Source organism: Eutrema salsugineum, unplaced genomic scaffold, assembly GCF_000478725.1.
Source record: "Eutrema salsugineum unplaced genomic scaffold, Eutsalg1_0 scaffold_10, whole genome shotgun sequence".
Taxonomy (NCBI): Eukaryota; Viridiplantae; Streptophyta; class Magnoliopsida; order Brassicales; family Brassicaceae; genus Eutrema; species Eutrema salsugineum.
This window is the reverse complement of record NW_006256908.1, coordinates 8,386,504-8,409,709: the sequence shown is the minus strand read 5'-3', so window position 1 is coordinate 8,409,709 and position 23,206 is coordinate 8,386,504. Positions and strand designations below refer to the sequence as shown.

Sequence of the window (23,206 nt, the reverse complement as noted above, 5' to 3'; positions counted from 1 at the left end):
TTCAGTTATGAAAAAGTCATAATATTTATCAAAATTATAGTTTATGAATCTTACATGTATTTATGAATGTATCATTTTCTATGTGCTACAAATAAAAGTGATATATTTGACTAACTAACTCAAACGAAAAGAGTAGTAGTAAATTTGTATAGTTGCTATTTCTTTTCTAAGACCAAAAACAAATATCAAAAGTCAAAAGGGATGGCAAAAGAACTGCGTAAAAAAAAAAAAATTGGAGGAAGAAGGAATCAATCAATTATGGCATGTGAGTGAAAAAGCAGTCACTATTCTCTCCTTTTTTACCACAAAGTAGATACTATTCTCTTCACCACCGCCACGACCGAATGACTCTATTTAATTATTTATCACCATTTTCTTATCCGTTTAGTTACAATTTCCTTTTGAAAAGTCCAACATCTTAATACGTCTCACGTGTTTTTTTAGCTATTTATTTTCGTACACCACCCAACTCAAAAGAAAAAAACAAAAGTCAAATCTATGTTCCTCGCTCGTTCCATAAGAAAATAATACTAATAAAACACTTAAATAGGGGCAGGTTTTTTTTTTGCCATATATATGGACAGCTTTACAAAGAGTATACAATAGTATTTGTATTGTCCGTGTTTTGAATTTTTAATAACTGTGAATTTCTGGCATTTCCTTTATATTTAAAGCCCCAACGCCTCCTCTCTCTTCTTCCTAACTTATTCAAACCAATTCACATCTTCCCAAACCCAACTACTACACCTTGTAGCTACGAATATACAATTTCTTTTGTTTCCTCAGCTTCTTTGATCAATATATTCATTTGGGTTCTCGTCAAATTCACAACCTCTTCATTCTTTTTTTCCGGAGGATTTATGGACGAAGAGATCCAGATTCCACCATTCTTCCTTTGCCCAATATCTCTAGAGATCATGAAAGATCCGGTGATAGTCTCTACCGGAATCACTTACGACAGAGACAGCATCGAGAAATGGCTCTTTTCCGGCAAGAAGAACTCGTGTCCGGTCACCAAACAAGACATATCCGACGCAGATCTCACCCCTAACCACACTCTTCGCCGTCTCATCCAATCTTGGTGCACATTAAACGCCTCTTACGGCGTCGAGAGGATCCCAACACCGAGACCTCCGATCTGTAAGTCTGAGATCGAAAAGCTCATTAAAGAATCAGCATCTTCTCATCAAAACCAGGTCAAATGTCTCAAACGACTTCGTCAGATTGTGTCGGAGAACGCGACCAACAAGCGGTGTTTGGAGGCGGCAGGAGTACCGGAGTTCTTGGCCACCATCGTAAGCAACAACGACTTGGAAAATGGGTTTGACTCTTCGAATAGTTTGACCGACGAAGCCCTCAGCTTACTCTACCATCTTGAGACCTCAGAAACAGTCCTCAAGAATCTTTTTAACAACAACAAAGAAAACGATATCGTAAATTCTTTAATCAAGATCATGGAGCGAGGGATCTACGAGTCCAGAGCCTATGCAACTTTGCTTCTCAAGAACATTCTTGAAGTAGCGGATCCAATGCAGATTATGACGCTGAAGCCAACGGTTTTCACTGAGGTCGTCCAGATCTTGGACGACCAGATCTCTCACAAGGCGACGAAAGCCGCGATGCATATATTGGTGAACATATGTCCATGGGGAAGAAACAGACACAAGGCTGTGGAAGCTGGAGCGATCTCTGTGATAATCGAGCTTCTCATGGACGATAGCTTCTCATCAGATAGGAGAGGTCCAGAGATGGCGATGGTGGTTCTTGATCTGTTGTGTCAGTGTGCGGAGGGACGAGCCGAGTTCTTGAACCACGGAGCCGCTATAGCGGTGGTTTGCAAGAAAATATTGAGGGTTTCGCAGACGGCAAGCGATAGAGCTGTTAGGGTTTTGTTATCGGTGGGAAAGTTCTGCGCGACGCCGGCTTTGCTAAACGAGATGTTACAGTTGGGGGTTGTAACGAAGTTGTGTCTTGTGCTTCAGGTTAGTTGTGGAAGCAAGACTAAAGAGAAGGCAAAGGAGTTGCTTAAGTTGCACGCTAGGGTTTGGAGGGACTCTCCTTGTCTCTCAAGAAACATGATTCTTGCATATCCCTCCTGATGAAACCAAGAAAACAACGTACAGACATACAAAGGAGTTCAATTTTCAATGAGTGCAAACACTTTTTAGAATTATTCTTCGCAAATTGTTAAAAAGACTAGTGGTTTACTCCAGTGTAATGATTCAATTTTTTTAGTTTACTTTTTATACTTTTGATGTTCACAATATTAATGTAGATAATAGGGGAAACTGTTCATGAAATTATTTTTCATAAGAAATAAAAACTGGAAAGAAATCAATGAAATCACATGTTACATGGCTATTCTCACTTGAATGTTCATTATTGTGAAAGCGATGTTATATTATCCTTTTCTATAATTTTCCAGAAACAAAGGAGCATGTCATTTTCATCCTTTCCTTTTTTTCTTGAACGAGTAAGTGATTTGTATGTATAAGTTTTTTCAATCAGTTTCTTATGAGTGATAAGTACAATACATATATCAGTTTTAGCATTCAAATTTAGATCAGATTGTTGTAATGTTGTATTTTATAAACCAATCCAACGTACGTTACCGTGTTTTCAATTACAAAGATATCTATGTTTGGTTTTTCACAATCAGAGCACATGGTGTTGGTACATGAATACAAAGGAAAAACAATATATAATATGGTACCAAAAGATAACATAAGAATAATAAAATTATAATAAAAAATTCTTTTTCAGATCGCATCTGGTTGAAATTTTGATTCTTACAGTCATATTAATGTATTTCTTAGAAGAAAAAAGATCGAGATCAGTGTGCTATACTTTTGAGTCGATCGAATCTAATGACTATAATTCTCATTGACCAACGAAATTAAATATAAGAAACGGCTAATTACCACAGGACGGAGTCGAGATCAAGACAAAAATGTATACGTGAAATATATAGAATACTACAGAAAGAGCCACCCAAAACGAAATAGAAACAAAGAAATTGACACCTAAAAATCTGAGTAGCAGGCCAATATTGAACCATACCACCCACCCATATCACATAAAATATAGTTAAAAACAAGTAAAAAATATGCCCGTTATTTTTAAATGGGTGTATCATGTATATAATGAAAAGGAAATAGTGGTCACTTTTTATTTTGAACAAAACATAAAAGTAGTCATATATTGCGAGCAGGTCACAAAATCTAGATGAGTTTAAAAGTACAAAAGTGGGTCCAGACTGGACCACAACTTGTAGCTGTATTTGAACAGTACACAGACAGAATTAAAACTCATAAAAATTCTTCGAGTTGATATATAAATAAAACAGTTGTAATTGTGCTGTCTCTCAACCGTCTCAATTACCTTCTCAACAGTTTTATTTTTTCATAACCGGGATGATCCAATTTCTACCATCCAATAAATTTCTCAAAATGAGTATCATATATATATATATATATTTAGTAGATTGTAAACATAACACCATTACGATTGACCAAATTAAAATGAATAGATAATTTACGCTTAAAAAAATTGATATCTGACCTAATTCTACATGAAAACTTCTTGAGATAAGAATTATTAGCCACTGCCACTTAGTTTACCTTAAGTTCTTCTCCTTCATTCTTATCATTGTTGTTGTCAACTTGTTATTACTAGTAATAAATTGGTGGTAGTTTTTTATTGGTTAGAATTACTCGACGTATTATATTTTTAAATCGAAAGAGCGGTTAAAGTTGTGTAGGAAGAAATTGATAAAAGTAAATGAGTTTGTCCAATAATAAATTCAAAGATAGATATGGTGGGTTCGAACTTCCCCCTCTTGTCTTTGATGAATTTAATTGCGCCATAAAAAATTCACTCAACTCATATTTTTAAATGTATATATTTTTTTTTTTTCAACAATTTTTAAATGTATATATATGTATGGAGTATATTGCTAATTCGTTATTCCCTTTCCATGGGACTTGAGTAATTGTGAATACCGAATTTATTGGTATTTTACCGTCTAGTCTCGTGAACAATACTTTTCGACTTTTCGTATGTATACATTTTGGTGGATGAGGAGAATCAACATATTTGTATTTATTTTCTTATCTAGCTTATAACTGTATATCCATGCCTTAATGTTTTGATCCACATACTCTTTGACGGCATATTTTTATCCATATAAACACTCCAATGACCAATATTGAGGGTTCTTCTATTGTTTGTTTGTGCATGCGTTATATACGCATACATATATCATAAATGTGTGGACCGGACGTGAAGGACCAAACAATTTTGACGCCGCAATTGAAGACTTGTTTCTATTCGATCGTTGTTACGTATTTAACGAGAGATAGAGAGACTTAATTTCACTGCAACGTATGGTTTAAACTTAACACGAAATAAATTCCATGCGATTTTAAAATTAGGTAAATATACAAGGACGTAACAGAGACACGTAAAACCCCCACTCTACGAATATGGTTTAACCTCTGACCCGCTCATGATCCTCGACTATTCATAATAATTTTCTTAAATTCAACTTGTGAGTTTGACAAATCACCAAACTATCGTACGTAGTTTCTAAACCAATCAATAAATTTGCAGATAAAACTGAAATCATTTCTGTCAACCTGTGTCCATATAAATTTACGGACACTGGAAACATTTATTGAAAAACCTAAACTTGGCAGTTTTTGACAATAATAGACAATTGGACATTTTGGCTAGAAATTGGAACGACGGGATCGTCTTGAAAATGAAATCCCAGTGTCATTGGCTCATGCATTTCAGTTGAGCTAAACTTAAGGACTTTTGATATTCACCTTTCAATAGAAATCTGTGCAGGTAATTAAAAATAATTCCGTAAATACAATCCTAGTAAGATATCTCATATCCATCAAACTTAAGTTTGTATACAAAATGACTCTATCACATACATCACCTCCTCTTAACATCGTATAAATTAACCTAACCCTGCTTTTCTATTTTTTCATTTAGTAGGGTTTGTAACGAGTTAAGTCCTATAAATATAACCTGATTGCTTGTTCAGAGAATCTCCAGGGCTTGGCAGATCTTTATTCTTGTAGATGTAGCTCACTTTCATGTGAGTCTGATATATAAATTATTAATCTCGAATCAGTTCTCAAATGTAACTTGTTGTTGTTACCCACCATTTCAGCGGTTGCTAAGATAAATTCATGGGCAAAGAAGAGTCTTGTCCGATTGAAGAGAGTAAGGATGGTATTTGTAGTCAGAGCTGTCTAGACGATGAATAGAAGCAGCTTGAAGAGTTAGATGACATGAGTATATCACTGTTTACTTTACAGCTCTGGCTATGAAGACGGAGCTGTTTACCTTTTTCACTATTACTAATGTCACGTTTGAAATTATAAGCTAACAATGGCTCAGTCGAAAAATCGACCTCTGTACACGATTTCATGAGACCAGAAGAAATCACTAGGCAGCAACAAGGTAAATGGGAAATGAGATGACACTACAAAACTCGTCCTAATAGGAAACAAGTAACGCATAACTCTCAGCTATAACTTTTATTGTAAATCCACACTAATCAACAGCGTAAAATTACAAGTTTAGAGTTCCAACTAATGAATTCGTTTTTGATAAAACAAGGATTTTACAATCCCTCCTACACACAAAAAAAAGTAAGACTCATTGGTCCCTTCTTAATACCTGATGTTTCGGCTACGCAGCAACTCCACCACAGCTGAAACCACTCCTTTCCCCTCCACAGTTATGTCCAAACTTGGATCTTCTATCTTCCTATTCAGCAATTTGTCCACCTCTCCCCGCAATCTCTGCACAATCAATTTATCATCCTCTTCACATCACAAAAACAAATGAAGAACATGAAAGATTTGACAGAGATAATCCAATTTTTACCTGTATCAGTTCCAATACGTTCTTCGAGGCTGAGAAATGGAGATACCCTCCCAACATCTCTATACCATCCCCTGCTTGGCTTGGGGTAAGACTGCCACCAAACATAAGCAGTGCGTAATCTGATATGTTTGTTGAGTCCCGGATATAAACACTTGTCGTCTTCACCTTTTCGCTGTACACCAAGTACGGCAACGAGAAGAGATGCACTCTTGCGTTGACAGATCCAGGGTGAATATCAACTTTACCCAACTCTTTAGTGTAGAACGCAGTGCGCTTCCCTCTTCTTTTGCATTGCACAACATTTGGGTACAGCCCCGCACACAGCACCGCGCTTATCATCTCCATATCGTGGCTGTATTGGTTGTATGGCTGTTTAGCACCATGTGCATGTTAAAAAAAGTCATTAGTTTTATATTATATCACCGTTCCAAAATATCATAGGCTTTATTAGGAATGGTTCTTGACGCTTACATTTGGCCCCCTTGATTTGTCTACGAATCCTATATCTGAAAGAAGATCAAGAAACTGGTTTCTCATATCCTCCATCATCTTTAGGGTTACAGGGGAAAGGAAGTTGTGCCAACAAAAATCTCTTTCGTTTCCACCACGCTTTGCATCCCGATATCCCTCAAATGCCTTAACAAGAGCAATGTGATCACTGCACAACACAGAAATGAAAATCTTTTCTGTAAGAAACAGAACTCAGTGACCTGATTGATTGAGAATGGGTGAAAAGTAAAGTAGTAATTCGCCTCTAGGTCATACCTGCAGGAATCACCAGCAAAAGATCTTTTGGCTTCATCAGCTTCCTCTTTTCTGTTTAACGGTAAGACAAATGGGCTCCGATATGCAAGAGCCGCGGCGATTGTCAGGGCAGGATTGACGCACTGGAAGATAGCTCCAATCAAAAGCATCTTTCCTATATTTGGATCTACGGGTAAAGTGCAAAGATGGCGACCTGTAACATGATGGTTTCACGTATGGCATATATTAGAAACTATAACATAAAATTGCAAAATGATAAAGACCAACGAGGTTATGCTCACCAAGGGGTGTAAGCGTTTCCATGTCATCTAAAGCCCCAATTGTTTTGAGAAGTTCAATAGCATTCTCAACAGCAAGAGCATCTGGCGGCTGAAGTGCCTTGGCCAAGAATGATCCTATGGATCCAACCTGCAAACTTTTGATGTGCAGGCATAACTCTTGCAATGGAGTCCGTATGATTTCTGGTAACTGATACTGTGGGAAAGCATCATAGATAACTTTTGGATACAACCTATAACAAACTCCAGCTTGGACACGTCCTGCACGACCTCGTCTCTACATTTGTACCAAAGCCCCAGAAAAAAAGCGCGGGGTTTAGAATCTTACAAGTATAACTATGATTTGGGCACGGTACTTAGTCGTTGATTGCTGATTAGAAATGTGGGTGTTAGTTGGGAATACCTGGTGAGCTGAAGCCTTTGAAATCCATGATGGCAATAGACATGCCACCTTGTTCAAAGCATCATAGCTAGTTTCCTTCGCTTTACCGCAATCCACAACATACACAACATCATCAATTGTAATACTACTCTCAGCAATGTTTGTAGCCAAAACTATTTTCCTACAAAAGCAAATCATTTGCTTAGAAAACATGCTACAAAAGCACTATGATAAAAGGAGAATCAACAGCTTATAAGGCTAACCGCTTGCTAGGAGGTGGACGGTCAAAAATTTCACGTTGGTTAACCGTCGGCATTGAACCATGTAGAGGAAGAACTAAGAACTTGCTAGAATCTCCAAGCAAGCTGTTCCCTTTAATTTTTTCAAGCAGATTCGAAATCTCATCCCAGCCAGTGAGAAAGACAAGAATCGCCCCACCACCTTCACGACGGCATATATGTTCGATTGTTGCCTCAACCTACGACCAAGTTTCAACAATAAATTCATAATGAGATTCTCCACTAACAGATTATATGAACTAAATATTAGCTGGATAGAACAACACTCATACCAGATCCAAATCAATCTGTGCACCAGACCATGCTTCAAGAGAAACTCTTGTGGCCGAGCTATAACTTTTATAGTGAGCATTGACGTCAACATCCTAAACATATAAGATCAGAATTGGTAAGGCAGATTTCAAGCTTTCAAGGTAAAACATATTCAAGCCTTTGAAGATTAAAAAAAAAGCTAAAAGATCACTCCTGCTGCGTTTTCTTTAATATCTTCTATAAGAGTATAGAGACAGCTTTAGTCACTGAACCCATAAACTTTAATTACTTCATGGATTTAGCATAATAGCATAAATCTCACGATTTAACTATAATATTTTAGTCTTGAGGATTAATCTTTCCACGTACATGGACATCTAATGTCTGTATCAGCGTGATATAAAAGAAAAATAAAATTCTTCAGGCTAGTAAATTCAGACGGATGAACCAAACTTGAATGCCCTACTTGAGTTTAAGAACTAGAATTATAACGCAATTCGGTATACACATCGTTCTTGGAGGTACCTACAACATTGGATTCCATGGGATATAGTCATACCTCAAACAGTGTAGTTAGGTCGTCTTTCTTGGATTCTGAGTCTCTTCTTCTACCTCTCGAATTACCTTGATAATTCCCTGAGTCAGACGACTTAATGCTATAGCGACTTTTCTCCAGTACATCTTCTAGGAATAGCTCTGCAACAGGGAATGTGAACCCCTGGCAATAAGTTGAAAAGATGAGTCACAAATATCAGATGATAAACAAGACAATGGATATATGACTAATCATACCGGAATATGCATGGTTGGAGCGTTCCCAAAATATGTTGAGAACATGTCAGCATTAATCGTAGCACTCATGAGAATAAGGCGTAAATCTGGGCGCCGAGGAAGAAGATCCCGTAGTATGATTAGTAGGAAATCCTCATTCATGCCTCTCTCGTGTATTTCATCCACAAGCAAATGGCTTATGCTAGTTAGATTAGGATCCTCAATCTGCATTTCAACAATTGATTCGACACCGCAGCATTTCGAATTTACTTTTTTTTTTAAATATCATAGTTCAGCGAAAATGTTGATGAGTGAATAAGTAGTAGAATAGCTATATCTTACCAGCCGCCGGAGTAAAACACCAGTAGTGCAAAATAGCAATCTTGTTTGATCAGAACGCTTTGATTCTAGACGAATCTGATAACCCACAGATTCACCAAGGGATTCACCCCTTTCAGCAGATATACGAGAAGCAACAGATATGGCAGATATACGTCGAGGTTGTGTGCAGATTATGTTGCAATCAGCACCTCTTAGGGATGATATCTCTTCTTCCAAAATAAATTGAGGAAGTTGTGTTGTTTTGCCACACCCGGTCTCTCCTGAAACTACCAATACCTGAAAAATAAATACAGGACACAACTATCAGTGCAAGATCAACACTGCTCAAAGAAATAGCTTGAGAATATTTAAGGAGAGGGGAGAAGATAGCTGATGGACATAAAGAAGAGAAACATACTAAAAGATTACCTGATTTTCTGAAACAGAGTTAAGAAACCCCTTTTTCATTTTGAAAGCAGGTAGCTTTTCTCTGAAAGCTTGAAGTGCCTTTACACTGTCAGTTGCCTGAGTTAAAACAGTTCATGTTATATCCAGACTCTACAGACCCTCTAATGCATACAGTTTGATAGAGCCATATATACCTTTAGTTTTTCCTGCCTTTCCTTGAGTGCAACACTAAATTTTTCTTTCTCATGAGAATCCAAAGATTTGGAAGCAGAATCAGGTCTTTTAAGGCCAAGAGTCGCTGTGCGATCCTGTTGGTCATTAAATGCTGAAGTAGAGACACTTGAAGACCCTGACTCTTGTGTTGTTTTCAAAAGAGTTCCAAGCTTTTTCTCTGTCTCTGTAGACATTTGAATCTACAAGAAAAGAGTTTAAGCTTTTAATCATCCAACTCTGAATATAAATTTGCTTACGAGTGTCATTCCTGTTACCTCTTTCTGAGTGGATCCATGCCGTTCATCAAGATCCGCCCGATAATCTGGCAACGGAACTTTGCTAACTACAAGAGCCTTCCCTTTACAGTACGCATGGCTTCCTTTCCAAAAAGGAGAAAAGAAAAATTCATGACATAGTCTAACCATGAAAACTAAAGAAGTACAAAAGCATGGTTTATGAAGAAGTTATCGATAAGATAGACTAACAAGTAAAGTCCCATCTGATAAGCCATATCAGAGAGTGTTTGCTGATCTGCCCGGCTAAAGTTACGCTTTATTACCAACTCTTGTTCTCCTCCTGCTTTCATTTGCTCAATCTTGTTCCACCATTCATTCTCATCAAGAACTTCCATCTGAAATGAACTGATTCCCATTAGCCTTCTTAAATTCACCCACACAACTCCTAATTAACATCTCCAACTAAATCTAATAACTTTCATGGACTTTTACTAATACTTTTTTTATCCGTTCCTTATCCAGGACTGCCACACAGCCAAAAAATCAATCTTACAGACTTTACCGCAGAGCTGAATTGCACAGAGAATGCAAGGGAACTCTAAAACTAAGCTTATGCTGGAGCTAAAATTTCACCGACACAATCAAATCCACTATAGTAAACCTAAGTACCGATGCTTAAGCTTCCCAGGATTGCGAGAGCAGAGCTCCGGAATTCAATTTGATTTGTTCAACTCCGGATTCTAAAACTAATAGGCCTTCATCTTCCTAATAGAATCTTATTGTCGATTTCTAACAAGCGAGGAGCTAAAACAAAATGGAGAAAGTGAGTGAGTAAAGTAGAACAATGCAACCAATATACCTCAGCCTGTTGCTGGCGCAAACGCTCAGCTCTCCACACCGGATCCCACCATCGCTGTTCCCCACGTCCGCCTCCGCCGCGTCCACCACCACCACCACCTCCGCCGCGTCCGCCACGGCGACCTCCACCGCGACCGGAGGAAAAACCTCCGCCTCGACGACCACCCTGAGAATTAGGACCGTGAGGGGGCATGGAAGCGATCTGGAAGAGAGGACGAAGCGGAATGAGTTTGGAAGAAAATGGAAGAAGGGAGCCAAGTGTGGAGAAAGGAGAGTGGCGGAGAGATGACAATTGCATTCGAGTAAGTTTCTCAAAGTAAATTTTTAAAAGTTGCAATGGCACTGACTTTTTTTTATTTTTTGTATTGTGTGTCACACTGTACAAGATACACAATTGAAACTAAACCTAATTTGTTTCAACTTTCAACCAAACAAATGATTAGAATCAACACAAGAACAAAAACAAATCTACAAAAAATCATCACCCGAAGATGCCACTTATTTCCACTGATCTTTTCTTTGGCTAAATTACTAAAAGTCAATATTGATTACTTTGATAGCATATTAGTAATGATGGAATTGAAAAATTAATAGAGTGATTGAGCCATCTCAAGCTCTCAACTATATGACAACTTCTTCTAACCGTGACATAACAATCAAACAAATATGTAAATCTAACAATGTTTCAAAAGAGTGCCAGATACATGGCCAAATTTTTGTTTCTTGTTACCTTCTCAATCTTTTCACACCATCCTAGTAAATACTTTATGTTGTATCCGACATATATCATTCAAAGAAAAACTATATTTCAACATCTCGAATTGCAGTCTCGGCTCTTGGACCCGAAAAAAAAAGTAGATTAGCTTACCCTAACGTACTTGACAGGTTTGTAGTTCACTAATTTGTTGATGTTATGGTTAAATTGTATTCGTGATTGTCTGTTGCTGAGCAACTAGCTAGCTTACAAGCTCCGAATGATCTTCAGACAAATTATAAAGCATATATAATTTATATGTACGTACAAGTATGATATACTCGTTTATGTACGTTTTGTCTCTGTACTTATTATATAGCTCTTACATGTATTCAAATAGACCTGTCTATATATTGTCATATCATAGTGTGCATTAAAATAAAGATCATGCAGGCATACAATGACGCATTAGGTTCATTATAACAACTGTCCAACAGATTCTTTTCCACTATCAAAGATTCCTTGTGAAGTAACTAACTTTGGCCGTGAAGTGAAAAAGAAAAAAAAAAGATGATATATTATGATTTTAGCTAGTTTTCTTATCTATTTAGGCATCTCCAATTCTACCCTATTTCTTCTTCCAAATGTTATTTTGGAGGAAATTATTTTCCAATCCTACTCTATCTTCACCTGCAAAATTGAGAAATGCCATTTTTTCCTCCAAATATGGAATAATCCCATTTTCAACTCTATTTTGCAGGTAAAATTTTTTATTTACAAAATAATCATTTACTTTTCATTAATTCTTAAAACTATATTTTTTATTTATAATTCAATCCTTTATATTATATATATTCAATTTAAAACTAAAGATAAATAGATTTAAAATTTGAGAATAGAAATTAAAAAATAAAAGAAAATTAACTGAAACTGGAAATAACATAAAATTAAAAATACATAAGAAATACATAAACTTAAAATGTATTTTGTTTTATTATTTTAAATGGTGTATAGTATTATTTGTATATTATAATAATTGAATTTAAAATAATATTAGAATTTTTAACTGAAAAAACTAAATGGATTTATTTATAATTTTTATAAATAAAATGCATTATTAGTAATTAACAATAAAATAAAAATGAAGAATAGACTTAAAATATTCTTTTTGGAGTTATAAGTACTTTTTTCTTATCAATATCTAATTTTATATTATTTCTAACAAGATAAATATTGTGTTTACGGTGTATTGGCATCTTTAGCCATATATTAGAAAAAAATCTATATAGATGATGAAAAGTTTACAATGTTTCAAGATTGTGGATAGATTTCAAAATTTTGGATCCGGAGAAACTATAAGATAATATTGCGACCTTGCTTAGGTGACAAAATTAGTGAATGGACTTAAATAATCCTACATAAAGGATAATTAACGTATGTAAACAACAAGATTAATTTGCGTAGCGACGAAGACGTTGACTTCAAACTAAATCCGCGTCAAACTTTTGTGATCTTACCCACTGGCACCTCCCTACATTCCTTAATCAAATCTAATTACTTGGCTTGTCAATATTGTAAAGACGTTCACCATACTTTACCATATAATTTCTGACAAATATAAACGGATATAGTGTAGATTTATGACCAATTATGGTATATTGGCCACAAACAAATGAAAAAGGTTGATATTTATCATATTGTATATGGGATTATGGGAAATCTTTTCTTTGTTTAAAATATGAAAAATCATACTTTGATATGCCAAATTATGTTCTATATCTACAACATCTGAGTTTTTTTTTTTTAATTTACATTTAAGTTATAATAGATAGATTTGAAAAATATCTCATTTGGGTCAAAATCTTATCGATCGTGACGTAAAATAACGATTCTATACATACTTATACAATTACTATTACAACATTAGCAGTGTCATATACTCCCTCTGTTCAGAATTATTTGATGTTTAAGGTTTTTCCACACAGTTTAAGGATTCATTTAATTTTTATTTTCCCTATACTAAAAATATTATTTATAATTCATTTAAATATCATTCAGCCAATAAGAAGACAATCTGCAGAATATAAAAGGTCAAAAACTATAAAAATTTATTAAATTTTGCATTGAAAAGTGAGAACATCAAATAATTCTGAACAAAAAAAACCTTCTAAAACATTAAATAATACATCAAATAATTCTAAACAGAAAGAGTATGAATTAATTACTAAAAATAAAATGTCACACCATGCTTGCTTTGACAAGCTTTCTTATCCTCATTCACATGCATCTCCTCCCTCCTCTTCCCTCTCTCTCAGCGTTGACTTTTTGATAATCCCAACATGCTTCAATTTCCATGCCTTATAATCAAATAAGTAACCAAAACTCTCCATTATTTCCTCCTCTTCTTCCTCCTCCTCCTCCTCTAAAACCCACTAAACAAAACCATCAAATTAAACCGTAGCCGCCATGAACACCTTCCAACCGCCGCCACCGCCGCCACCGCCACCACTGCCGGAATACAACGGCCTCCTCGGCACGGACGACATAGGAGGATTCAGGTACGGTGTCGGAGTCTCCATCGGAGTGCTCCTCCTCATCACAACCATCACCCTCACCTCCTACTACTGCACACGTAACCAGCTCTCTTCTTCTTCACCTTCACAGACCAATCTTGATTCCACACGTGTGCATCACCATCACCACCACGTCATCATCGACGTCGTCCCCGGTCTTGACGAGGACACTATTCAGAGCTACCCGAAGATCCTCTACTCGGAAGCCAAGGGAGACTCAACGGCGTCGTGTTGTCCCATTTGCTTAGGAGACTACAAGAGGAATCATCTCCTGCGGCAACTACCAGATTGTAACCACCTCTTTCACCTCAAATGTATCGACACGTGGCTTAGACTCAATCCTACGTGTCCTGTCTGCCGGACTTCGCCGCTTCCTACTCCCCTCCCTACTCCCCTCGCCGAGGTTGTCCCCTTAGCCTCCTCCGTTGCCGCCACCAGGATGTCCTAATTATTTGCTTATCTAATTAAGCGGAGAATCCTGAATCAAAGTCAAGACTAATCTTTGTTGGGACATTTCTCTTCTTGAATTCTTCTTTATTTCCTTGTAAAGTTTTCATTTTTTGGTCACTGACTGATCACTGTATATATTCTTGAAGCCGAAGATTTGTAAAAGAAAAGGAAAGAAAGGGTAGATTTCACAATTTTGTTGGATAAGTTGCTTTGATTCTTGTTTTTTTCATAGTCAAATGTTAGCAAGTTGAATCCTACATATGTATAAACGTACCAAGAAAGAATAATTAAAGTCGTTTTGAATATCGCCGAGAGGGACTTGAAATACATTTCCTGGCTTGTATTGAACTGGTGGGCTTTGACAGATCATTTAAATATAAATAGATATTCTAGACGTCAAAACCAAATAAAGAAGAAGGCGAGAAAAAGTTGGAACTTCGTTTAATTAGGTGTTTGATCAAAACTAGCAACCTTATTCTCAAACCATTAAAAGTAATTTTGTAGCAAGCACTTATTTAAGAGCGTCTTTGTCTTAGTTGGTTAACCATCAGCAAACATGTATGATATATGATCATAAAACTCTCAGAGGACGTAAAACACAGATATAAAAAACGTTGACCAAGAGAAAAACAAAATTCCAAAACCATTTTTGTATCTAATTCCAACTGGCTGAAGCCAAGTAGGTGAGATGTGTAAAATGAGTTGACCACCAAACTGCCCTTTATATATTAAGTATTCGACAAATAAAAATATCACACCAAATTCATTTTATATACATTATGTATCTTTATTTATCAATTTGAATTGTGTATTTTATCTATGAACATAAATAGAGTTCAAAACACTTTGTAAGAGTTATAGTTTACATTTCACACCTAATCACACACCTCAGCAATTCAGCATTCGGAAAATGCATGTAGAGTCTCCCATTATATCGTTCTAAAAGTTAATAGAATTTTTCCATTTGCAACAACAAATAGGATTTAATATATATTTGTTTTTACTTTTCAGTATTTATTGGTTTTGGAACGGAATGAATCTGTCTATCCATTTCTCTCTAACCTTTATCGAACTGTTCCACATTCAGATTTTGATTTTTCCCAAAGTTTTTTGGGCTTTAAATCCGTAGTCTCTTCGAAACAGAAAACAGAAGGTTAATGAGCCTCTCCTTTCCAACAATAGAACTCGATCTTGAGGTGCCATATGTATTTATAACTTCCCAAACTCCCCAATCGGTTGAAAAATATAATAATGAGAATTGCCTATAATAATTTGATACAAAGACAAATATTGGACGAATGGGATAAGGTCGGACTTAGTCGTTGCTACTCTATGGTCTCGAAAATATACATAGTTTATAAGTACCAAAAAAAAAACAGGAAGAGATATTACACTATGGGGGAAGAAAGTATATTAAAGCACCCACAAGAAGTCCAATATTATGCTTATGACAAGTTCAAAAACTCATGTAATTAAAGGATCTGTGTTTTAGCTGGGCCTACAAATCCAGTATGGATCATGTAATTTGACGGGCTTAAAAGAAGAAATTTGTCATAATATTATACTATTTTAGTCATGAATTAATTGGATGTCCAAAGAAAAGAAAAATCCGTACGTCTGGTTCGGTATGTCGGTTTCATGAACAGAAAGGCATTAAGAGTATAAAAACGATAAAAGCACACCCCGGAGTTTTTGCTTGAGGAAGGATCCACACACACACAGAAGAATCTCATCAACAATTAGTCATGGGTTGGGTTTGGAGAGACGATTCTTCCGCTTCCGACGCCGGTTACGATGTCACCGATCAGCCACTCGGAAATTCCGCCGCCGACGGCAATTGCTCCACCTCCACGGTGGTAAGATCCAAGTGCAAGACGGAGGAGGTCGAGCCTGGAAAATTCGTAAGGAAGTGCGACAAAACCGAGGAGATCCTCCGCCACTGTTTTGGGAAGTGAGTGATTTCGGAATTTCTCTCGCCTTGAATTTAATCGAAAAGGATAGCATTGAGTGATGATATTGAAACTACGATTCGCGGAATTGAAATTTCTAGGGTATAGAGTCATATGCTATGGTGTTAATTTTGGATGTGGAAATCTGATTATATTGGATTAAGTAATTAACCCTACGTACTAGAATCTAAAGATCAAATAGATTTTAGATTTCTTCACGAGAGTGTGTTGTTTCTTTTGGCTCTTAAGGTAAATTGAAGTTGAGCTGGTTTTCTAAATCAAGATTGAATCTCTATTTACAGAGAACTAAGAATAGATGTGTCTTTGTGATATTTGGATTACTAATATGAGTTTCATTTGTAGAATAGATGCAAAGGAATGGTGATATTGCTTAGTGATGGTTTCCCCTTGTGGTTGATGTTGTTTTTCCTTATCTGAGAGGACTTGGTATCACAAGTAATAATATGGTACAACAGTTTTCTTATCAGAGCCCCGTGTAGCTCGGGAAATGAATCCAGCTATAGTTTAACCACCAAAATGTTATGATATCTGTAAAATTTTGTTGTCATCTTTGTAGTCTTCTCTAGATAAGTAAGTGGAGTAACTTCTGATTGGTCTTTTGTTTTCTTCTTAAGAAACCTGTATGGTCTATGAGTAGTTTAATTAGATGATCAAGTCTGTTAGTTCATTACAGTATCACATCACAAGCCAGATCTTTGAGTTCCTACCATTTAGATCTCTTGTTTTCTGTCTCTCTTTTTGTCATTGTCCCCATCCAACTGCTCAAGCCTTGTCTTATTTCCGCTGCGTTCTTCTTCTATGTTTGTGTCAGGCCCTCTGAAGTTGTTCAATCCACAACAGAGCACACAGAAGAGGATGTGACTGACCAGATGGTGAGAAGATCCGCTCTCCCGAATCAGTTTGAGGAAAATCCGCTAAACTTCCCGGGACTCCGCAGCGATGTAGACGCCATAGAACGCCATTTCTTTAGCGGAATGAAGAGTTTCTTCGAAGCAGCGGAAGAGATGAAAAGCAGCTTGTTCGATATCATGGGAGACCATCACTCAAGCACCAGGAGAGGGATACCCTTTGAAGACCGTCCCAAGTTAGAGGACCATCGCAATGACGAGAAAGCCCCTAGACAGTCCTATTCCTCGGGAGAAATTGATCTCTCGGGCTTGGCCAAGGACGTTTGAGAAAGCGCTTTTGTCATTTTCTTTTTGTTTGTTTCGTTAACATGTCTAATCTTATTAACAGGTCTTATGTTATGGATTGGAAAACATTGGCTTAGAGCCTAATTTTAATAAAGTACTTATAAAAACTTATAAAATCTAATCAATATTGCTTGTAAATTGATATTTTGTTATACAATTTTTTTAGCCATTTAGTGGTCATTTTGTACTAATACTGATTGTATAAAATGTTTATGGAGAATTTGTATGTTGTTATTTGTTAATAATCATAATCATATTTTTCATCCTTTAGTTTTAATTAAATATTATATAACTTTTTCGTTTTAAAATATATGTCATTTTAAAATTAGTTTTTTCATTTCAAAATATAAGTTTTTCAGGTTTTTTTTACACAGATTAAGAAAACTATTCAATTTTTAATTTTATCCTTTTAATCTATTATTTATAAAATTAGCTTTTCAAAAAAAAAAACTAACAAGCTGAAAAAAACAAACGAAACAAAAATTACATCGTCTAAAATTTACTACTAAATCGTAAAAAAAAAATCTATTACCAAATTTATTCAAAATAAAAGAAAAACTGATATATTCTAAATTACAATTTGAAATCACATATATATATATATATATATATTGACTAGTTCATATTCAAATCTTAAAACAAACCTAGTTTTGGTGGTTTAATACAATAAAAAATTATATTTAGGCAAAATGAATTTGACCGATTTTTGATATTTGTTACTTTATTAATAATTAATATTCAGTAAATTTTGATAAGCATAGGACAAAAAATAAAAAGTGGTTTATAAAATATATATTTGTGAAACTTTCAAAAGTTATTAAGTTTTTCATCCAACAACGCATATTAAAATTTAATTTACTACAAAGATTTATTAGAGTTTATTTATAGATGAATTTTTTTACATACCTAAACTAAAAACTAGATAAACCAAATTAAAAATCACACATTAGACTATATTGTGTGTTGATTTGGATATAAACTTATTTAGCATATGTTTGAGTATTTGAGTTTATATATTTTGGAAGGTCAATATTTTCATATATTTATTGTTTTATATTTTTGTTTCCACATTGTAAAAATTATAAAAGTTTTTTGTTTTTTTTTTTAAGCAGAATCAGTAAGAAGGAACTTAATATACATATGTTTTGTTACATACAAACAACGTCAAACAAACACAATAAAAACTAAAGCTTTTCTATCTTTATTCTTTTTCTTTCCCGCGTTAATTTCCTCAATTAGGGGGCAGTAGAACCTCAAGGGTAGCCAGCCGCATAATGTTGCATGAGTCTCATGAGGACACTTGCTTTCCCAGTGACATCTGTCTTCACCATCAAATATTTCCATGAAAGAATGCTGAGGAAGATAATCCAATGTGGCTGATGGAGAAGTAATATGTATGTACCGTGGATCGTAATCTATAAGAAACCCCTCTCATGTTCTTCCATTCGCGACTTCAAAACCTCGAGTACGCACTATGTTCATCAGTCATAGTATCTTGTCTATATCCCATGCGGTGAGAACGGCCTCAATAACAATCTTGACAGAATCTCACGGCGGTTCTCTGAATTTTTAGTGGTTCCTGGATTGAGCTATTAGTTTAGTAAAATTGGACAAATGATCAAAATTTCATGACCAATACTTACACAACTACTTTGTTTTATTTCTAATCTTTTAAAACTTACGGTTGCTCCTGCTTAGTTTTTGTATTAGTCTATGCACAGCTCTGCTTATTAACTATGTAAATATGACTTTAGTAGAAGCGTGGGGATTGTCGTCTAATGTTAGCGGCATGCACGTTTTGCCTTAGCCGTTATCTTTATCCTCATACTATATTACTATGTTTGTCTTTTTTAAATCATAACGACCAAACATATATCACATTCACTTTGTCTGAAAAGTTTTTTTTTTTTTTTAAGTTTGTCTGAAAAGTTATCTTCATTGTTTATTTGTCTTGACTATATTTTGTAATTTTCATTAAATGGTAATATAATAAAATTGGTCAAAGTATGGGTTATGGAGTAGAATTAAAGATTTGAAATCTAACCTTACGTTTTCTGAAAGATTAGTTACCATTTTGTGGCATGGAGTAATTTAGAAAAAAACAATAAATAATATTTATCGTTCTTCGATTGAATCGACGACCTGTTTAACAATTTCGGAATGTGAAAGGACCGAACTTGTTAATCGATGTATGCACACAGACACTAAATAAATCTTTTAACACAGGCAGACAGAGTCATATGTTAGATTTTTGTTGGGAAAGAGAGAATCAATTAAGTAAATTAATTGAGGAAAATCCAAAAACCCTAATAAATCCCTCCCAAAAGAAATTCAGTCACGACGTGAGTCCCAATCCCTTTTTGTAAAATCACCTTCCTTCTCAACGCTCATTTCTTCATCTTTTTCGTCTTCTTCGTTTTTCATTTTGTGTATTGTGTGTGTATCTTATGAAATGAGATGATTCATAGAATTTTTTGATAATCTGATCTCGAATTCTCTGTCTCTCTCTCTCTCTCTCTCTCTTAGGATCAGAATTAATTGGGAGATTTCTCTGTGTTTGCTTCATGGAAGTGGTTATGGTGTTAGAAAGGAGAGATCTATGTCTCCAGAATATCAAATTAAGATTGTTTTCTCTTGCGTGAAACGGAAGGAAATTAAAAGTAAAGAAAAGGGACTCTCTTCTCTATCATTTCGCGTTTCCTTTTAGATTATTTGTATACCGTAACGTTGATCAGGAAACAGAGATTTTGTAGAAAATGGGGAATGTATGTGTTCATATGGTCAACAATTGTGTGGATTCGAAATCGAATTCATGGGTTCGTCCCACAGATCTCATCATGGATCATCCATTGAAGCCGCAGCTTGCAGACAAGCCTCCTCAGCAAATGTTGATGCTCAAAGATGATGATAAACCCAAGCTTGACACTCACGGAGACCCTAAATTACCTGAGGAGAAGGCAAAAGCTGAGGCACAGAAGCAAACGAGTGTTACAAACTCATATCACAATTCTCTTCAGGAAAAAGAAGGAATCAAGAGTGAAATGAGGAAGTGCAGTGAAGAAGAAGAGAAGAGGAAGCGAGCGATCGCGTGTGGGAACAGCAAAAGAAAAGCTCACAACGTGAGGAGACTGATGAGCGCAGGGTTACAGGCAGAGTCAGTGTTGAAGACGAAGACAGGGCATTTGAAGGAATATTATAACTTGGGAAGCAAGTTAGGTCACGGGCAGTTTGGGACGACGTTTGTGTGCACAGAGAAAGGAACAGGGGTGGAATACGCGTGCAAGTCTATCCCGAAGAGGAAGCTAGAGAACGAAGAAGACGTGGAAGATGTGAGAAGAGAGATTGAGATAATGAAACATCTGTTGGGACAACCAAATGTGATTTCGATCAAAGGAGCTTATGAGGATGCAGTGGCTGTTCACATGGTGATGGAGCTGTGCAGAGGAGGTGAGCTATTCGATAGGATAGTGGAGAGAGGGCATTACTCTGAGAGAAAAGCTGCTAATTTGGCTAAGGTCATACTTGGTGTGGTCCAGACTTGTCATTCTTTAGGTGTGATGCATAGAGATCTTAAACCTGAGAACTTTCTCTTCGTCAATGATGACGAGGATTCGCCTCTTAAAGCTATTGATTTCGGGTTATCTATGTTTCTCAAGCCTGGTATGTGTTCATTACAAAAACATATATGTTTTGTTTTGCTTTGCTCTGTTTTCCTGAGATAGAAAATGTTTGTTTATAGGAGAAAACTTTACTGATGTCGTTGGAAGTCCGTATTACATTGCGCCTGAAGTTCTGAACAAGGATTACGGTCCAGAAGCAGATATTTGGAGCGCTGGTGTGATGATTTACGTGCTACTCTCTGGTTCAGCTCCGTTTTGGGGAGGTGAGATTGTTACTTTGATCACAAGCTTATTGTTACTTTGATTACAAGCTCTTATATGTTATTGGAGGTGTGTTCTCATGCGTGTTATTAATTTAAACAGAAACGGAAGAAGAAATCTTCAATGAGGTTCTTGAGGGTGAGCTTGATTTGTCATCAGATCCTTGGCCACATGTCTCTGAAAGCGCAAAAGATTTAATCAGGAAGATGCTTGAAAGAAATCCCAACAAAAGACTGACTGCTCAACAAGTATTGTGTAAGTCTCAAGAATCATGAAACTTCATAATTTAAGCAGAAATAGAATTTAATCTTAGTTGTTTTTTTTTTTCTTTTTTCAGGCCATCCATGGATTAGGGATGAAGGAAATGCACCAGATACACCGCTTGACACAACAGTGTTGAGTCGCTTGAAGAGGTTTTCAGCAACAGACAAGCTTAAGAAAATGGCTTTAAGGGTACCAAGATATAATAGAAGCTTTTGATATTGTTTTGATGATAAAATCTCTGACAAGTACTGTTTAATTGGCAGGTGATTGCAGAAAGGCTTTCTGATGAAGAGATTCACGGGCTTAGAGAAACCATCAAGATTATAGACAGTGAGAAGAGCGGGAGAGTAACTTATAAAGAACTCAAAAGCGTTCTTGAAAAATTCAACGCAAATCTTGACAACTCTGATATCAATGGTCTTATGCAAACGCCAGTAAGCAGACAACCAACGTCTCAATATATAAATTTAGTGATTAGGAAATTAAGTTTGCTTCATAGTCTTTCTAACACATGTATGGATTTTTTTTTGTGATCACTTATAGACAGAAGTGCATTCGGAAGACACAGTAGACTATGAGGAATTCATAGGCGCGATTATAAAACTGAAACAACTACAAGACGAGGAAGCAAATGATAGTTTAGACTCATCAGCAAAAGTGTAATGAAGTTGGCGTATATGATGTTGTTGTCTGAAGTGTAATGAGTACTCAGAAGTCTGAACTGATGATGAAGAATGTAAGTAAATGTGAATGCATTGACTCATTATCATATTCTTAACCTGTAATATCTTAAATCTGTTGCGAATTTTGTGACAATTACCTCCCTAAAAATAAGATCTCTAGTCTTTTCAATATTTCAAATATATAGTATATAATCTTTGCTTTTTAATATAGATTATATGATGCAACAAAAGGGCTGTAACAAAATGAAATAGGAGAGGCAGAACAAGGAGAAGAGGGACACAAAGAGGCCACAAGAAAGAACGTAAGTAAATGGATGGAACGACAAATAATTTGGATATGTAGGCTCTTTTTTGTTTGTTTACTATATGTTCAACCAAAAAAATAGAGCAAAAAATGAAAGCTGTGTGTTGTATATAGACAAGTTGTAGTAGAAGGATAAGGAGACACCAATTAAATTCAGGTGATGTTGATGCTTTGAATACCACATATTAGACTTTTGCCTTTGTGACTTGAGAGGGTCATATTAGGAATATACAAGGATGAAACTGTACCCAAAGAAAATCCAATTTTGAAGTATTAACCCATACTTTTAAGATGTTATTTGAAACACCCCTCTATTTCAATGAGCTAATAATGTCTTTAGGCTATTTTAAAAAAAATCGAAGTTTCTACGTATGTTAAAAAGTATACCTTTTTTTTTTGTGATCAAAGTTAAAAAGTATATTATCAGTCAAAAAAGTAGGAAAGAAAGTGTTCCACCGTAAAACGTTTGGACAAATCCTGAATGATTGCAACGTGTAGTAATAG

At 35.7% G+C, this 23,206-nt stretch overlaps 5 protein-coding genes across 6 annotated transcripts; 4 read left to right on the top strand and 1 right to left on the bottom strand.

Moving 5' to 3' along the window:
* Nucleotides 1-643: 643 nt before the first annotated feature.
* LOC18027935 (E3 ubiquitin-protein ligase PUB23) lies at nucleotides 644-2,346 on the top strand. Its single transcript, XM_006410700.2, has one exon. The coding sequence runs from the start codon at nucleotides 861-863 to the stop codon at nucleotides 2,097-2,099; it is 1,239 nt and encodes a 412-aa protein (XP_006410763.1). The 5' UTR covers nucleotides 644-860; the 3' UTR covers nucleotides 2,100-2,346.
* A 3,135-nt stretch (nucleotides 2,347-5,481) lies between these two features.
* LOC18027934 (DExH-box ATP-dependent RNA helicase DExH1) lies at nucleotides 5,482-10,988 on the bottom strand. Of its 2 annotated transcripts, XM_006410699.2 has the most exons (16): nucleotides 10,692-10,988; nucleotides 10,082-10,227; nucleotides 9,872-9,971; nucleotides 9,578-9,796; nucleotides 9,405-9,500; nucleotides 8,997-9,272; nucleotides 8,676-8,879; nucleotides 8,443-8,601; nucleotides 7,904-7,996; nucleotides 7,596-7,810; nucleotides 7,354-7,513; nucleotides 6,954-7,227; nucleotides 6,673-6,865; nucleotides 6,379-6,565; nucleotides 5,908-6,276; nucleotides 5,482-5,822 (listed from the first exon to the last, which is right to left on the bottom strand). In XM_006410699.2, exons 1-16 carry the CDS (start codon nucleotides 10,986-10,988, stop codon nucleotides 5,691-5,693), a joined length of 3,120 nt encoding a protein of 1,039 aa, XP_006410762.2. In that variant the 3' UTR covers nucleotides 5,482-5,690. The 2 variants fall into 2 exon arrangements, with proteins under 2 accessions (XP_006410762.2, XP_024016692.1); XM_024160924.1 differs by lacking the exon at nucleotides 10,692-10,988 and having other exon boundaries at nucleotides 9,872-9,975.
* Nucleotides 10,989-13,822: 2,834 nt separating this feature from the next.
* LOC18027933 (RING-H2 finger protein ATL70) lies at nucleotides 13,823-14,603 on the top strand. The gene has a single exon (XM_006410698.2). The coding sequence runs from the start codon at nucleotides 13,851-13,853 to the stop codon at nucleotides 14,403-14,405; it is 555 nt and encodes a 184-aa protein (XP_006410761.2). The 5' UTR covers nucleotides 13,823-13,850; the 3' UTR covers nucleotides 14,406-14,603.
* Nucleotides 14,604-15,973: 1,370 nt separating this feature from the next.
* Nucleotides 15,974-17,708, top strand: LOC18027412. The gene is made up of 2 exons (XM_006410697.2): nucleotides 15,974-16,358; nucleotides 17,189-17,708. Exons 1-2 carry the CDS (start codon nucleotides 16,153-16,155, stop codon nucleotides 17,550-17,552), a joined length of 570 nt encoding a protein of 189 aa, XP_006410760.1. The 5' UTR covers nucleotides 15,974-16,152; the 3' UTR covers nucleotides 17,553-17,708.
* Nucleotides 17,709-20,326: 2,618 nt separating this feature from the next.
* LOC18027411 (calcium-dependent protein kinase 25) lies at nucleotides 20,327-22,687 on the top strand. The gene is made up of 8 exons (XM_024160925.1): nucleotides 20,327-20,557; nucleotides 20,588-21,230; nucleotides 21,310-21,453; nucleotides 21,554-21,706; nucleotides 21,789-21,904; nucleotides 21,979-22,149; nucleotides 22,259-22,451; nucleotides 22,610-22,687. Exons 1-7 carry the CDS (start codon nucleotides 20,327-20,329, stop codon nucleotides 22,376-22,378), a joined length of 1,578 nt encoding a protein of 525 aa, XP_024016693.1. The 3' UTR covers nucleotides 22,379-22,451; nucleotides 22,610-22,687.
* The last annotated feature ends 519 nt before the right edge of the window (nucleotides 22,688-23,206 follow it).

Bases quoted from the DNA above. Each gene is read 5' to 3' on its own strand.
- LOC18027411 (XM_024160925.1), top strand. From the start codon at position 20,327: ATGGGGAATGTATGTGTTCATATGGTCAACAATTGTGTGGATTCGAAA. The intron at 20,558-20,587 runs GTTACAAACTCA...AATTCTCTTCAG, and splicing joins AGGCACAGAAGCAAACGAGT to GAAAAAGAAGGAATCAAGAG. The intron at 21,707-21,788 runs GTAAGTCTCAAG...TTCTTTTTTCAG, and splicing joins GACTGCTCAACAAGTATTGT to GCCATCCATGGATTAGGGAT.
- LOC18027935 (XM_006410700.2), top strand. From the start codon at position 861: ATGGACGAAGAGATCCAGATTCCACCATTCTTCCTTTGCCCAATATCT.
- LOC18027934 (XM_006410699.2), bottom strand. From the start codon at position 10,988: ATGCAATTGTCATCTCTCCGCCACTCTCCTTTCTCCACACTTGGCTCC. The intron at 9,501-9,577 runs GTATATATGGCT...GTTTTAACTCAG, and splicing joins AAAGGCAGGAAAAACTAAAG to GCAACTGACAGTGTAAAGGC. The intron at 5,823-5,907 runs GTAAAAATTGGA...TTGATTGTGCAG, and splicing joins ACGTATTGGAACTGATACAG to AGATTGCGGGGAGAGGTGGA.
- LOC18027933 (XM_006410698.2), top strand. From the start codon at position 13,851: ATGAACACCTTCCAACCGCCGCCACCGCCGCCACCGCCACCACTGCCG.
- LOC18027412 (XM_006410697.2), top strand. From the start codon at position 16,153: ATGGGTTGGGTTTGGAGAGACGATTCTTCCGCTTCCGACGCCGGTTAC. The intron at 16,359-17,188 runs GTGAGTGATTTC...TGTTTGTGTCAG, and splicing joins CTCCGCCACTGTTTTGGGAA to GCCCTCTGAAGTTGTTCAAT.